Below are 17,553 nucleotides of genomic sequence, written 5' to 3'. Positions count from 1 at the left end.
CGTGATAAGCTTCTGAGGAACCCCAAAGTTCCTTCGTGCACAAGTTAACAAGTTTGAGTATTATCTGGGTTTTCATGGAATTGGCTTTGGTCCATCAGAGACACACGAAGCAAGAAAACTCCAGTGTACCATACCTTTAAAACCCAGTTTTCATGGGTCACACAGCACTTCAAAGGAACATTCCAGGTTTGGTGGGGGGAGTGGAACGGAACATCATCAACTTGGCAGGGGCTGCTCAACCAATGAGAGAGGCTTATTTCCCACCCCTGTCCAGGCTCCCCTGCTTTTGCATGAAGAAGCCAAAATCCCCAATTCTTGAGTGCAGCACCTGAAGGTTCCCTATGAGAGCATCCCTGCCCCCCCCTGCAATTTCACCCCATTCCAACAAACTGTCACAGTTATTGCTCCCCCCCTTTCCCCAATATGCGTACTTTTCAGTGAAGAAGCCCAAATCCCCAATCCTCCAGTACAGCATCTGAAGACTGCCTATGAGAACAAACTACCCTGCATTTCACCCCTTTCCAGCAAACTGTCATGGAGTTCTTGCTTCCATCTGCCCCCTTTCTCCTTCTGTGGGCACTTTCTCCCTGCTTGCAATGACAGGCTCCTGAGACCTCGCTGGATTGCTACTGCAATAAAGCTCTTAGCATTGCAGAAGTGACTTTACATAACATCAAAGAATCTACTTTAGACAAAATGGGAGATGCAAATTAACACAACAATGGAGAAGCGAAGTAATGCAAACATCAGAGAAGTGCGTCATCACAGAGCCTAATTACTGGCAAAATGGGAGTGCAGGGCAATTCTGAAGGCTGGAAGGCTCAATGAGATCACAGCCAGGTGAAAGACACACCCCTGGGCAAGGCTATCATGCCGAAGTAAATGCGGAGGATAGAGACACACAGCACCAGAAGCACAGAGAACCCAAATTAAAGAAATAAAAAGGAGTAAAAGTAGTCTCAGAAAATCCAGATATTTCCACTGGAAATCTCTGGGGTAGGTGCAGATTGGCCACGAGGTCATGTGCCATGAATGACCTCAAAATGCTCCCAATTCGCAGCAAATCCACCATGAGAAAAGCCCCTTAGAGTAGAACCACTGAAATTAATGGAGAAAGTTAATAATAGTCTATGTATGACTATGTCTGGGCCCAGCCCTACGTAAATTAAGCAGATTTCCCTACATTTGCTTATGTATTCTGTTTCTGATAGTTATGGGTAGAGGCAAAGGACTAGGCCCATTAATAATTGGAAATCCTACTGAATCCCTTTCTGGTTTTGGAGATTTCACCAAGTAATGCCCATATACTTGTAAGTCTGTCTCTATAGCCAGAAGGAACTAGAAAAAGACTTTGAAAAGAAAACTGATATCCTCAGACTGCTAGGTTTTGTATCCAGTTGCAACCATGCCTTGACTATTGCATTAAACTGATTTCACTAAGTCTTAACAACATGATCCTATGGTTTATAGCAGCCTTCCCAACCTGGCACCCTCCACAAATGTTGGACTACAACTCCCATCACCCTGGTCAGCATGTCTGGAGATGGTGGGAGTCGTCATCCAACATATCTGGAGGACATCAGGTTGGGGAAGGTTGGTTTAGGGTGCAGTCCTATACATATTTAGACAGAAAAACTTCCTACAACTCCCAGCATTCCCCAGCCAACTATGCAGAGGGTTGTGCCCTTAGAGTACTATGTATATAATAATGATTGTGCTTGCTCAGCACCAGCTAATCTCGCTTTTTGGAGTCGAATGTTTATGGAAGGGTTGCAGGGTTTAGGGATGTGTAGGCCTAGACTATATCCAAGGACAAATGATAACATACATAGCTTGCCTTCCATGGTTCTGTTTTCTTCTCAAGTCTCTGAATTAAGATATCTTCTGCTGCATCTCGTAGGTGTGGCTTAAAAATAAAAAAGGAGTATGGTTATTGTTGATCCATAAAGTAACAATGTTTTTGAGCGCTCGCTATTATTACATACCCTGATGGATAACGTATTCTAGATCTTTAGTCAAATTTAGGATTGATGGTAGTATCCCTAGGAAGACAGATTTACAATTTCCATCAAAGTTAATAAAGTGTAATAATTTTGCTGGGCCATCACTCTTTTGCTGGCCATCTTCAAACATGAAGAGTGCGGAGAAAACCCACAGAGATTTGCTTCCTGAAATATCTGAATCTGGACACTTTCAGAGAGAAAGGATACTAGGCTGAATGAATCTGGAAGAAGTAAAAACAAAATAAAACAAAACCACGATTTGCTTGTTCCTTTCTCTGGCAGTGTGTGAATAGCTCCCCTGTTATAAAACCAATGAAGTGAAGACTGCAAACTCACCAGTTTTTCCTCTCTGATGTGGCACCAGGCTCAATGCTTCTTCCCACCCAGTAGACTCATTGTGCAATATAGCAAATAATAATTCTTTCATACAGGCAGTCAAAGGCCTGGCTGATAGCCAGTCACCAACGTTGCTGCTTAATTATGGTGCAGAAGAAGGGATCAGAACCATTCTTGATAGAATAGACAGCCCCAGATGGGAGGGGAGGAGGGGGCAGTACAAAAAGCAGACGTGGTGGAGTGTTGGAAAGCCAGCAATATTTTTTTTCAGGCTCATTTTGCTCTGTGCTACTCAGCAACTTCCAGCTTCCATGTGGGACTGGATCACATTTATGGGCTTCAGTGAAGGAGGGATTGGATACAGAAGGTGGAATTCTACAGCAAAGATCAAGTTCTCTCCACCTCCTTCTCCAATAAACCTTGGAAAACTTGCCAGATGTTGAGCCAGATTTCAACTGCGTCCTATGTGTTCAGTGGCTAAAAGGAATACCTGCTAGACGGGGTGAATTAGAACACACACAAACCCCCATGCATACAAAGCCATTACTGTTATTTGGCATGCTTCACATATTTTTTCTGTTTACATTGACTTTGAGCTGACCATTCTGTTGTCCGTATGCAAGCCTCAACTCTAAGGCAAACTACATCCCACCATGAAAACAATGATGCTACGTGGCTTGGTAAAACATTACCTTTGGTTTTTTCAGTGGTCCTGGTTCTTCACTTGCAAAAAACAGCGGCAGCCACTTTGTCTCTAGTCTCGTCTGGATATACTTTTGAATCTCTAGCAAGATCACAGGAAGAACTTGTTCGTGAAGTAGCTGCCCCCAGCCTCCACCTAATTTCATTATCTAAAAAATACAAATACATCAGAAGACTACAGAAAACAGTCCAAAAACAACAACAACAAAAAGCATTTTGCCGAGGCTAAATACTTCTGAGCATCCAGCCCATACATAATTCCCATGAGAAGTGAAGCCAGGTTCAGATTATAATGTAATGTACAGTCTAGGCCAACTTTCCCAACTGTGGGCTCTCCTGATGTTTATTTAAGCTTGTCTGGCTGGGGATGGTGGGAGCTGTAGTACAACATACCTGGAGGGGACCAGGTTGAGAAAGGCTGAAGTGGACAAACATTCTTTTACATAACTTGTCACTTTCATGGGTGAAACCAATGTCAGTGCCAATGATGCAATATGATGCATATAAAAGAAGGCACTCAAAAGTCCTTGGCTCGCCGTTGCTTACACTTTATGGCCTTGAACTTTTTTAAAATATTGATTATATGTCTTGGTTATGAGATGTAAACACATCAGGCAGGGGAAAACTTCTTGGCTATTTTCAGCCAATAATTTGGCCTTTTCTCACCTAGATTTCCTTGGTTCCAAGGTTGCTTTTAGGGTCCCCTAACTCCAAGACACACCATTAATCTTAATTTCTTCATCCACTGTGGTAAAGTCACTGTGACTGTATTTCACTGATTTCATCTTGTGCATGTATGCGCGCGCACACACAAGGTGGCAGCTAATACTAATTACATTAGAAACAAACCCTGGTTATTGAGCATCTCCCTGACATTGTAAATATCAGCAGTTACCAGATGAGAGTTCAGTTTTATGTCAGGAATTTTAGGGACTTTTAGTGGTAGAGGGCACAGCTAGCTCTGTCCATTTGCCAAGCATGAAGTGTTGCTTTAGCCGCCGAAGAACAAGTCATTGTTTGAATGCTGGAACTTTACTACATGAGCCCTCTAGGATCAGTCTAAGTAGCTCTGGGGACAATTGCAGAAATAGAATTACAATAGGATTTCAGATAACTAACTAAACAAAGGTTTAAGGCAATGTGTTTTCAAGTATCCTGCCATGTGGGAACCCTCTTCTTATCAGTTTATGAGCCAAGGTACCCCAGAGCTCTTGTACATTGCTGAGGTTCTGGGACACATTTTTAGGGTGCGCATTTAATTCACATGGGATCCAAGCCAGGCCTGTTGGGTCTCACTATTGCACAGCGTGAACTAAAGTGTAGCCAAAAACACCCCCCTGCAACTGTGTATTACAGGGGAATCTCATTAGTGGTGAGCAAGCTGTCTTTCAGGTAAGCTTGTCAGTAATGACTGATATCCTCATGAGCCTGTGATAAGCTTCTGAGGAACCCCAAAGTTCCTTCATGCACAAGTTAACAAACAGTGGTTTAAGGAAACAACTGGTTTAAGTTTGTGTGAAGGAGCATTCAGCTGAAGAACATAAGAACATAAAAATTCCTGCTTGATCAGGCCAAAGGCCTATCTAGTCCAGCATTCTGTTTGCACAGTGGCCCATCAGCTGCCTGTGGAAAGCCCGCAAGCAGGATAAGAGTACAACAGCACCCGCCCACTCAGAGGAATATAAGACAACCCCTGCTGGAAAAGACCAAAAGCCTATGTAGTTCAGTGAGCTTTTCTACATGAGGCTGTTCATCTGCTGTATCTACTTTTGGTTTCATCACAGAATTGAGAGCAGAGTGTTTCCTTTCCTGGTTTTCTACTACCTAACCTTTAGGTGGCACTGTGGTATAGCAAAATAGTGCAAATACAAAAGTGAAAAAGTGGCTTCTTTCACTTTCACAATTAAATGCTGTATTTTCCCTGTTCTAGAAAGCTTCATCAAAAATGCTATCATCTATCTATCTATCTATCTATCTATCTATCTATCTAATTAATTAAATTTATTAGCCACCCATCTGGCTGGCTACCCGGCCCCTCTAGGTGGTGTACAATACAAATTTACATAATTAGACACAGAAGCCAAACTGGAGGGTCATGACTTTGTCTAAAGAATCTGTAAACAACTGTGACAAGCACACGATAAATGCCTCATGTAGAAAAGCCTCTAATTTCCAATAGTGGCCAACAAGATGCCCATGGCAAGCCCACAGTTAGGAAATGAGGGCAGTTATGGCACCCTCCTGCTTGTGTTCCCCAGCAACAGGTATTCACAGGAATACTTCCTCTGATACTAGGGGTAATATATAGCTATCATGACTGATAGCCATTTAACACTTTCACTAGGACCACCCCATAGTGGGGTGCGGATTGTGTGGGAAAGACCCATGCAATCCATGTAGGCTGTATCATTCACATGCTGTGTGGGACTGCATCATGGTGGGAGGTGGGGGGAAGCAGCTTTCGTGTAGCTGTGGTTTTGTTTGAAAGGCCTCCCAAATGAAAATGCAGTATGTATTCTGCATCAAGTAAAATCTAGCTGAAGTAAATCTCTTTCAAATCAGCATTAGTGGAATATGAACCGATATGTCCACCCTCACCACCATCATTTGTGAAGATTTTTAAAGCAGCCCTCAGTTACCTGCTCTTGTTCCTCTTTTGTTGCTGGGCTGTCAGGTCCAAAGAAGTATTTCTTATTTAAATATTTATTTTTAATGTCCTTAGATTTTTCTTCTCTTTGTTCTTTGTTTTTGTGGAGCATCCTCCTGAATTGTTCAATGTCTATCCAGCACATGAGGTCTGTGCTACAAATAAGACAAAGAGTATTTTTATGTCACCTGTTTTCACTGGCAGCTTAACTGAATTATGACTTTAACCTAACCCAAAAGCCATTATCACACAGGGGCTACAATATTAGGCACACTTACTTAAGGAGTAAGCCCAGTGGGACTTGCTTCTGAGTAAATGTGCAAGAACTGCACTGGGGAGTCATGGTGTGCAGCAAGTGCTTTATCCCACAGACCAAGCGATTCCTCCTCCACACTTTCACAGCAGCCACAAAGAAAGACTGGCCATGGTGCGATGAAAACAACAAAGAGTCCTGTGGCAGTTTAAAGACTAAAACATTTATGATGGCACAAATGTCTGTGAAGTAATGTTCACTTCATCAGATGCATGAAGTGTTATCCTACATTGGCAGGAATATATACACATGGCAGGGATATATACACATCCAACGTTAGTCCTACTTAGAACAGACACACTGAAATGAATGGGTTGAGACTCGAGATAGACATTGGATACAACCCATGGCTGTAGTGTTAGAAAACAATTATAGACAATGAGGTCAGAGGGAAATGCAATGCGAAAAAGTACAGTACAGACTGTAACAATTACATTAAAGCTTAAATGTATGTAAAATAATTACAGTGACCATTCACAAAGCAGTGTTGATGATAACACAAACATCCTGGCATTGGTGACCCACATGGAAAGCTGTTACCCATTAATGGCTCACCATGTGGAAACAGATGCCACCTGGAGTGATGCAGAAATGAAAATGAATGTTTCATTTCTACACCAGCCTAAAATCCTGCATTTAAAACAGGGCTTTCTGCTTCTGTTTTAAATGCAGGATCACAACTGACTCCCTTTACATGCGCTTCCTTTCCCCCCTCCTCTTCCCCCCTGTTTTCTCCGTATCTGAGTCTTCCATTATCTTTCAATGACCTCACTCCTCTTCTTGCTGCTTGTCCTCTTTTCATGGAGGAAACTGAAGCAGAACACAACAGGGTAATTTGATAGCTCATTGTTGTTGTTCAGTCATTAAGTCGTGTCCGACTCTTCGTGACCCCATGGACCATAGCACACCAGGCCTTCCTGTCCTCCGCTCTCTCCCGGAGCGTGATCAAGTTCATATTCATTGCATCGGTGATGCTATCTAGCCATCTCATCCTCTGCTGTCCCCTTCTCCTTTTGCCTTCAATCTTTCCCAGCATCAAGGTCTTTTCCAGGGAGTTTTCTCTTCGCATTAGGTGGCCAAAATATTTGAGCTTCAGCTTCAGTATCTGTCCTTCCAATGAGCAGTCACAGTTGAGTTCCTTTAGGATGGACTGATTTGACCTCCTTGCAGTCCAGGGGACTCGTAAGAGTCTTCTCCAGCACCACAGTTCAAAGACATCAATTCTTCGGCGCTCAGCCTTCCTTATAGTCCAGCTCTCACAGCCATACGTTGCTACTGGGAAAACCATAGCTTTGATTATATGAGCCTTTGTCGGCAAGGTGATGTCTCTGCTTCTTACTATGCTGTCTAGGTTTGCCATAGCTTTCCTCCAAAGGAGCAAGCGTCTTTTAATTTCATGGCTACAGTCACCGTCTGCGATGATCTTGGAGCTCAAGAAAATAAAATCTGTCACTGCTTCCATTTCTTCCCCTTCTGTATGCCAGGAAGTGATGGGGCCAGATGCCATGATCTTAGTTTTTTTAATGTTGAGTTTCAAACCAGCTTTTGCGGTTCTTACTGTTGCTTCTTGACCCTCGTACAGGTTTCTCAGGAGACAGGTAAGGTGGTCTGGTACTCCCATCACTTTAAGAATTTGCCAGAGTTTGTTGTGATCCACACAATCAAAAGCTTTAGCGTAGTCAATGAAGCAGAAATAAACGTTTTTCTGGAATTCTCTTGCTTTCTCCATGATCCAGTGAATGTTGGCGATTTGAGCTCTAGTTCGTCTGCCTCTTCGAAACCCAGCTTGTACTTCCAGTAGTTCTCGGTTCACATGCTGCTGAAGCCTAGCTTGTAGGATTTTGAGCAGAACCTTGTTGGCATGTGAAATGAGCGCAATTGTATGGTAGTTTGAACACTCTTTGGCATTGCCCTTCTTTGGAATTGGAATGTAAACTGATCTTTTCCAGTCTTGTGGCCACTGTTGCATGTTTTTATTTATTTTTTATTTATTATTAAATTTATTAATCGCCCATCTGGCTGGTCACCCAGCCACTCTGGGCGATGTACAACATACCATAAAACAATTTATAACAATAAAATTCTACCATAAATTTTTTTTTTAAATACCCTAACCCACCCCAAATGCCTGCCTGAACAACCACGTTTTTAATGCACAACGGAAGCTCATTAAAGAAGGGGCATGACGGAGTTCCCTAGGGAGGGAGTTCCACAGAGTGGGGGCCACCACAGAAAAGGCCCTCTCCCTCGTCCCCACCAGTCTAGCTGTCCTGGCTGATGGGACAGAGAGAAGGCCATCTGAGGCTGATCTTGTTAAGCGGCCTGTCTGGTGTTGCTGGAGGCGCTCCTTAAGATAGGCTGGGCTGGAACCATATAGGGTTTTAAAGGTCAAAACCAACACCTTGAATTTGGCCCGGAAAACAACTGGTAACCAGTGCAAATGTTCCAAATTTGTTGGCATATTGAGTGCAACACTTTAACAGCATTATCTTTTAGGATTTTAAATAGCTCAGCTGGAATACTGTCATCTCCGCTAGCTTTGTTGTTACTAATGCTTCCTAAGGCCCACTTGACTTCACTCTCGAGGATGTCCGGCTCAAGTTTAGTGACCGCACTGTCATGGCTATCAGGGATATTCAGATCTTTCCTGTATAGTTCTTCTGTGTATTCTTTCCACCTCTCCTTAATCTCATCTGCTTCTGTTAGGTCCCTGCCTTCTTTGTCCTTTATCATGCCCGTCTTTGCACAGAACGGTCCCTTGATATCTCCGATTGTCTTGAAAAGATCTCTAGTCTTTCCCATTCTATTGTTTTCCTTGATTTCTTTGCATTGTTCATTTAAGAAGGCCTTCTTGTCTCTCCTTGCTATTCTCTGGAACTCTGCATTCAGTTGGATATATCTTCCCCTTTCTCCCTTGCTTTTCAGTTCCCTTATTTCCTCAGCAAAGCCTCATCAAACAGCCACTTTGCTTTCTTGCATTTCTTTTTCTTTGGGATGGATTGAGTTGCTGCCTCCTGAGCAATGTTACGGACCTCCGTCCATAGCTCCTCAGGCACTCTGTCTATCAGGTCGAATCCCTGAAATCTATTCGTCACCTCCACTGTATATTCATAAGGGTCATACCTTATGAATATTTAGGTCATACCTGAATGGTTTAGTGGTTTTCCCGACGTTCTTCAATTTAAGCCGAAATTTTGCAACAAGAAGCAGCTCATGATCTGAGCCACAGTCAGCTCCAGGTCTTGTTTTTACTGACTGGATGGAGCTTCTCCATCTTTGGCTGCAAATTACATAATCAATCTGATTTCAATATTGACCATCTGGTGATGTCCATGTGTAGAGTCGCCTCTTGTGCTGTTGGAAAAGAGTGTTTGCTATGATCAGCGTGTTCTCTTGGCAAAACTCTATTAGCCTTTGTCCTGCTTCATTTTGTACACCAAGGCCATGCTTGCCTGTTATCCCGGTGATTTCTTGACTTCCTACTTTAGCATTCCAATCCCCTATGATGAAGAGGACATCTTTTTTTGGTGTTAGTTCTAGAAGGTGTTGTAGGTCTTCATAGAACCGATCAACGTCAGCTTCTTCGGCCTCAGTGGCTGGGGCATAGACTTGAATTACTGTGATGTTGAATGGTTTGCCTTGGATTCGTACTGAGATCATTCTATCATTTTTGAGATTGTACCTCAGTACTGCTTTTCCCACCCTTTTGTTGATTATGAGTGCTACTCCATTTCTTCTAAGGGATTCTTGCCCACAGTAGTAGATATAATGGTCACCTGAATTAATTTCACCCATGCTTTTCCATTTTAGTTTGCTGATTCCCAAGATGTCGATGTTCAATCTTGCCATCTCATGTTTGACCACCTACAGCTTACCTTGATTCATTGATCTTACATTCCAGGTTCCTAAACAATATTGTTCTTTACAGCATCGGACTTTCTTTTCACCACCAGACACATCCACAGCTGAGTGTCCTTTTAGCTTTGGCCCAGCCGCTTCACTCTTTCTGGCGCTACTTGGAAATTCCCTCTGCTCTTCCCCAGTAGTATATTGGACACCTTCCGACCTGAGGGGCTCATCTTCCGGTGTCATATCTTTTAGCCTTGTGATATGTTCCATGGGGTTTTCTTGGCAAGAATACTGGAGTGGGTTGCCATTTCCTTCTCCAGTGGATGACATTTTGTCAGAACTCTCCATGACCTGTCCGTCTTGGGTGGCCCTGCACGGCATAGCTTATGGCTTCACTGAGTTACGCAAGCCCCTTCACCCCAACAAGGCAGCGATCCATGAAGGGGAAGAAAGGTTCCTCCTGTGCAAGCACCAAGTCTTTGCTGACTCCTAGAGGGATGCCACTTTCGCTGGCGTTTTCATGGCAGACTACAGTCGGGTGGTTTGCCATTGCCTTCCCCAGTTGTGACTACCTTTCCCCCAGCAAGCTGGGTACTCATTTTACCGTCCTCGGAAGGATGGAAGGCTGAATCGACCTGAGCCAGCTACTTGGGACCCACCTTCTGCTGGGATCGAACTCAGGTTGTGGGGAGAGTTTCGACTGCAATACTACCGCCTACCACTCTGAGCCACACGAGGCTGATTGATAGCTCACTATCTGCGATCTATTTAAAAATGGAACAAAGGGCATTTAGTGCAGGAAACGGACTTGAACGTCACAGCAGGGTGACGGTGTCAAGTAAAGAGCCCTCAAACCTCTGTGAAAGAGCCACCTCAATTGCAGGATAAAAGCTCCATGTGAAGGAGCCCTTAATATGGCCTCTACAGCTGTAATGAATGCACTGAACAATTGTTGCCCATCAGAAGTGGCCCACCTTCTAGTATGTCTCTGTAATGCAAGTTCAAACTGTGGAAGAAGCTGTTGCATGGCACCAGGAGCAGCTTCTCTTCCATGAAGTCTTTGTCATTGTCCTTTAGCTACCACCTCCACATTCCCATTAGACAGTAAGCTTCTTGTGGTAGGGACTTCATTTTATTTTATATTGATCTGTAATGCAGGGGTGGGCAACTTCCATTGCCCACCCCCAGAACTCACCGGGGGCCACATCTTTCCCCTGTTGTCACCAAACGTGCTGCTGATGCCACAATTGCTGCTGCCTCAGTGATGGTGGCCACCTCCCTGGCAATTTTGGAAGGAAATTATTATATTGCATTTTTAGGATTGTAATCTTTGTAAACTGCCCAGAAGAGAGCTTAGTCTTTTGAGACATAGAGAAATAAAATAAATGAAATGAAACAAAGTGCATGGGCAGCATGTGTGTTTTTTACAAGCAAAACAGTGCTCCTCGGGGACTTCCAGGAGTGTGATTCTGCTTCTAAAGACAGCATGTGCTCCCTGCACACCTTGGTTCCTTCCAAAATTGCGGGGTGGTGGTGGTTCTGCCAGGGCAATTTCAAGGGGCCAGGGCAGGAGGCTCGCCAAAACTGCCATGGGGAGCGCATGTGGTCCACAGGCCATGTGTTGCTCACCAGTGCCATAAAGCATCATGAACAGTGATTGTGTTGTAGTATTATATTAACCAGAGGAGGGAAGGCTTCAGGTCTGTAGGGTCTACTTTGTTTTTTACTAGGACCCCAAGGTTACTAATCTAAGCCAGATCTAAATGGGGGGGAGGTGCACTGGAGACTGCACTCCACGAGCCATACATTGTATATACAAAGAGAAATCTCCATCTGAGTTACAAGAGATCAGGGATTCCATCACAACCCCCCCGAAGTGGCCAGCAGAGCTGCACGGAGACCTGGTTAAGGGGAGTCAACTAATACTCCTATATTTTACTGGTGAGGAATACTGAGAGATAAGCACCTATCACAAAGGCAGCCATGGCAGACACCCTGGCTGGTCTACTGCAAATCCCCCAGAGATCTACAGGAGAAGCCGATCTACCTTCTTCCCACCCTTGATACACTGTCTGGGCTGACCCTGTTGAACAAGCACTCCAAGTGAAAGGGTGACAGTCACCGCTCAGTGCAAGGAAATCAAGGGAAACTGGCATAACACATGACTCAAGAAGTGCTCCCTTGTACAGTCACACAGAGTGCTATGGCATAACTCTGGGATCATATGGTCTTGGCAGCTGTAGTGCACAAACTGGGAGATGCATCCCAGCATCTTCTGTGAAAAGCCAGCCAGGGCAGGAGAGATTTGGATGGAGTGCTGCAGCGGTATAGCACAGCAAAATGTCTTGAACCAGCCCTGCGCACCTCTTATATTTCCTTTCTCTATTTTGGTACTGGATAAACCAACAAACAGAAAGTACATATGCAGATATAAATACCATGGGCCTCCTTGGTACTGAATGAGAAAGGCTTAGTGAGCAGGCTAGGGTGCTCCATGTGTGCTGGAGCAGACACGGGGCTCTGGACTGAAGCACATATGTGTCTGTGGTGAGTGCGCGCATGCGCGCACGCCCACACACAGTTCCTGAGACCCATTAGCCATACAGAATTCCAGGAAACAGTGGAGAGATCCTGGGGAAAGAAACAACCCTTATTACTGTATAAATCTAATCTCTGAAATAATTACTGTGTGATGGGCTAAGATATCAGTGTCATTGTTTTTGTTCAAGGAGATGTGTGTTCATGAGATGGACATTGTAGCATATGAGAAATACCTTGCAGACTGCTGTTCAAGAAAAAATCGGAACTGTTCCAAATTCAGTCTGTTGCTTAACAAGTCAGTAATGCTGTATGACATAGCTTCTTTGGAGAGGACTTGACTTGGGCGTTCTATCGAATCGGGATGCCATGGGACCTTGTCTTCTTCAACAGCCAAAACCTAATGAAAGAATTGTGTAAGGCAATCTAAATAATCTCATAACCCTTTTTCCTAAGCCCTGTAGATTTCTTTCTCTTCCCTCTTTCTACAGATTGCTAGCACTTTTCGTTCTTTTGTGGAATTGTATTTCAAGACCAAAGATTAAGGGGCAGCTACATGTATCAAGATCTGAGATAGGATGCGTTCCACCAAGGATGACCATTGCACAACCTCCTGTCACGACAAGATGGTTTACATAGGAGTAAATCATTGATGAAGAGGAAAGGGAGGGAAATGTATTGAAATCAAGGTTTTCTCATCTCTGACTAATATACAATGACTGCAAAACATCTTTCGATGTATCCACCATCTTTAAAAAGACAAGGGAAAAAATGTCAGCCAGGTACATTACTTGCTTACACCATCGTCATTTTGGATTGGTACCATGAAAACTGGTGGCATTTCTTGAGACATGTCCACTTCCCTCTGAAGTACACAGACATGCTGTCACCCCTTGAACTCAAGACAAGCCAGGTCACTGAAACTTGGTATTTCAAACAGCGAGCTAAACATATACAAACGTGATGTTGGTAGGACTGGTTTAATCATCATGCTAAGAATATTACAGAGTAGAGTTCAGACTAAAATGGGGCTCTGCTATAAAGTCTTTATTTGAAAGCACCTCTCTGTATGAAAAGTGGAGTTTTCCCATCCTGTACCCTTCAATGGCCTCCTTTAACATGAGAGTATGAATTTATAAAGAGAAGCAGCCATTGTTTCGGTGAGCCCGGCAAGACCTGGTCTCTGCTTGTCTGGCTCATTCCACCTGGCCTGAGAGGACAGGGCCCTGGCAAACTCAGGCTACAAGTCTCTTGCTCCTACTGAAGGTGCCTAGAGACCATCTGGCTGTGACTCCTACAAGATCTGATCTCTGCTTCTCTGGCTCATTCCATCTGGCCTCTTAGGGTGGGGCCCTAACTGATTCCAGCTATAAAGGCTGTTGTCCCTGCTGTTATTTTTGCTGATGTTTGGATTTTCCTTCTCTCTTCTGTTTGACCATAGTATGAATTATTAGTTGTTTAATCCTAGTGTATATTTCTTAATATGAGATGTTTTATGCATATGACTATTTAAATGTTATGACTTGTAACATTTAGATAATTCTTTGGAAATGTTGCTATATTTGTGTATATGTGTGTGTGTATAGTTAGTTAGTTAGTTAGTGTAAGCTGCTTTGAGCATGGTTTTACCATGGAAAAAAGGCATATAAATAAGCCGATGATGATGATATATAAAATACAGTAATATGCCCAAACTGAGGAAGAAAATGATAGTATTTTTGCTACTACAGAATGGTGGGGAATTAACTGGTCAGAGGAGTGAGTGGTTGACTCTGTGTTAGTGTAAGAGTGTGGGAAACATTGAGGAGAGAGAGTGTGACATTTAGGCTAGAGGAGTACAGTGCGACCTGGTGCAACCTTCCTGACCCCATCCTAGTGCTTTTAATCCAACACTGCGTGTGGGAGATTTGTAGATGAGTCACAAGCTGCTGGCAATATTATCATTGTATATGATGGTACCACTGAGCACACACAAGGAAATTAGCACTTGTTGGCATTTAATTTAGATTTACCATACATTTAAAAGTCTAAATCTGGCATCATTTCTTTTTTTCCCCCTGTCTTGAGGTTTGTATTTTATTCAAAACTGAAGTTTTGCAAATCCTTGACTATCCGACAGTATACCACTACCAAGCACTTTGCTTTTATTCTCATCCAACTCTTTTTGAAGTATATATACTCCATAGAAATAAATTGGTATAATAATTCCCTCTCACCAGGGAAACCTGGGCACTGTAGTTCTGTGGGGTGGGCTGGGGTGGAAGCAAAGGAACTGTAACAGAATTCTTCATCACTCTCACCAAACTACAATACTCAAGATTCTTTAAAAGAAGGAAGGCCATAGCTCCATGGTAGAGTCTATGCTCTGCCTGCAGAAGGTCCCAGCTTCAATCTTTGCTGTTCCAATGATAAAAGGATCTCAGGTAGCAGGTGATGTGAAACTCTCTCTGCCAGAGATCCTGGAGGGAGCTGTTGTCACTCAGAGTAGACAATACTGGGCTAGGTGGATGAACAGCCTGACCTGGTATGAGGCAGCTTCCTATATTCCGATGCTGAACATGTGACAAACTGGTATAAAAACAATTTGAATGTAGTACAGATCTGCCCTTGCAGTAGATGTTGGGACTCAGAGAGTAGGAGATGATAAGATCAAGAAGGGGAAGACATTGCTAGATACTGTTTTGGTTAATCCTAGTAAAGATATTACCCAACGGTGGATTTGGTTTTTCCCCTGATTAAATTGTGACAACAGAATACAGAGCTAGCAGTATTTAGACCCATTGAAATCAGTGGGTGGATTCAAGATAGCATTTAGTGACATTCCACTTGTGCTGAAGGAAAGGGGCAGGGAGGCAGTTTGTGTGATTCCCCCCTGCAGACCCCTGTACCTCCTGCAAAGCTGCGCTGGAGGGCTGGGGGCCCTCCAGAGCAGCATGAGAGGTGAGACAGGGGGCTGCAGTAAAAGAGGGAACTGGAAAGATCACCACCCTGCCCCTTTCTTCCAGTGGAGGGACTGTGTTGGGTCCCGGTGCCTGCTGTGAACCGAAGGAGCCCTTCCATTCACAGAATGGCCAATCTGGATCCAATCCAATAGGTGTAAAGCACACTTAACACTGTGGTTGATTGTGGCCAAAGTGGTTTTGGATGTCAACAGTTCCTGAGGGTTTCCCCCCAATTTAAGGTCACATGTCAAGGAAGTGGTCCTCAAGGATATCTAAAGGATAAAATAGTAAGGAGTGTCAAATTTCTAGCAAAGGAGTAGGAATAGAAGAAATAGCAGTTACAGCAGCATTGCAGCCCAAGCCTTCCATGACATCTCCCTTGAGGATCATCTCCCTTAAGCATCAGTGTACAGGTACAGGCTTTGGTTATTAGTGGTCAGGAAAGGGTTCTCTGTTTACTTTACATACGCCAGGATTCAGCTCTGGTGTTCAACACAGATTCTGAAATTGGGATCTGGCACAAACGAATCCCTACCCATAAGATGCATTCACACGGCAGCTTCTTGTGCTTTCAGTTTGGAACTTTTGACCCAGATCTCAAGTGCAACAAGTGGGAGAAAAGCAAGTACTGCAAGAGAGCCAGCCAGTACATTTCCTCCAGGGCTGTGGGTGGGATGCCACACAAGCAAACTGCACAGCTCTTTCTAGTTTTCAACTTGCAGTGGCTGCTTTTACTAAAGAAAAAACCCATAGCCCTGCTGTTGTGGAGCCTTTCCACGTTTACAGCAGGCTCCCAGGGAGCGACCACATCACAGCTGAGAGGGGAAGCTCTTAATTTTCAAGTTCCATAGAACTCAATTAAACAGCACCATCTAGTGGATATTTTAATCGCGTAATAATCCAAGCTTTTTTTTATACCTCATTTTTCTGGATCCTTTTAACATGGAATAACTAGGAAATACCTCTGAATGTGCCCTGGATGCTGATGGCATCATGAAAAGGACCCACAAACTTCTGTGAGCAATCTCAATAGCAGGATAAAAGCTCCGTGTGCAGAAGCCCAGTGTGGTTGGATACTGACAGATGATAGACCAGTTTGGGTCCATCATCTGAAGTCACTGGAATGTGGTGACCATTGGGTGTATCATCTGTCCCCCTAAAACCACTGTGCAGATGCATTAGTAAAGAAATATGCATGACCTCGGAATCCAAGACCTATTCAGAACAAAAGTATCTCTACCCTTAAGATAATACTATGCATCAATCCTTGCTGAAGAACTTTCCTAATATAAAAACATGGGTCCAATTCACACAAACACAGTTCCATGATAGCCACTTAAAATCCACCCAGATGAAGGCTACTCTGTATGGCAAAGCTGTGCATCTTTCAGCTCCAGGGATTGTTCACAGACAACTGTAAATGCTCCACCCTCACATACATACACACTTATCTTTTTTTGCTGGTTTACATGATGAGTATCACTGATTTCTGCAGGAAGCCAATTACCATGAATTGCTTGCTAAAGTTTTCAAATCGTACTTCAGTTTGTTTGTATGAATTGAGCTGTCATCTAAAGAGTATTCCTTGAAAGCCAGCAAGGTTGAGCTGCGTTTTTTTTAAATCTCAAAATTTGTGTCCCAGTTGAGAAATACACAGTGTTAACCTCCTGGTGCTAGGCAAAAATAAAGAGTTTGTTTTTGTTAAAAGGTGCTCGTCTTACCTCACCCTTCTTGGAAATTCTCTCTTCATGCAAAGCCTGCAACTTTCTAAAGTACACTGAGTCCAGCTGTCGAGTTTCTTCCACCAGCTCCACCTAATAAAAATAATATCTTAGGTCATCCACACAGTACACATTATAGAAAGAAAGATGAAGGGGTAGGAGAGGCAGGCTGCCAGTGACAGTGGGTAGGAAAGAACCACATTTGCCAACAACAAGACAGATGTTTAGAAGCCATATCACTGGACGCTGCATCCCTTGGAGCAGATGATTCAAGGAGAAGATTCGCTGAAGCAGCTAAAGCAAACATTTCCGTTCAGAACAGGATAAGCTCACTCGGGGGTAAATGCACATTCATAATAAAGAAGAGCATGACAAAGTCACTAAAGCTTTGTGCAAGCTCAAGGACTGATATAAGCTTTGCAATCAGAAGGAACACCTACAAATTTAATATAAATCCATTGAGGATAATGTTTTAACTCTGTTTTAAAAAGACAAACTATTC

General features: G+C 43.5%; 1 protein-coding gene across 1 annotated transcript in view; it reads right to left on the bottom strand.

The window, feature by feature from the left end:
* The window catches only part of RGS22 (regulator of G protein signaling 22), a 110,533-nt gene that overhangs the window by 21,997 nt on the left and 70,983 nt on the right, over positions 1-17,553 (bottom strand). Inside the window, exons 17-21 of the mRNA XM_084851450.1 lie at positions 17,052-17,144; positions 12,625-12,788; positions 5,681-5,843; positions 3,032-3,190; positions 1,838-1,906 (exon numbers count right to left, since the gene is read on the bottom strand). Of these exons, the coding sequence (XP_084707576.1) occupies positions 1,838-1,906; positions 3,032-3,190; positions 5,681-5,843; positions 12,625-12,788; positions 17,052-17,144 (648 nt within the window). The remainder of the gene's footprint in view (positions 1-1,837; positions 1,907-3,031; positions 3,191-5,680; positions 5,844-12,624; positions 12,789-17,051; positions 17,145-17,553) is intronic.

Source organism: Heloderma suspectum, chromosome 4 (genome assembly GCF_057233095.1).
Source record: "Heloderma suspectum isolate Gila_16-S chromosome 4, 16-S_ref, whole genome shotgun sequence".
Taxonomy (NCBI): domain Eukaryota; kingdom Metazoa; phylum Chordata; class Lepidosauria; order Squamata; family Helodermatidae; genus Heloderma; species Heloderma suspectum.
This window is presented reverse-complemented; position numbering and strand designations above follow the sequence as displayed.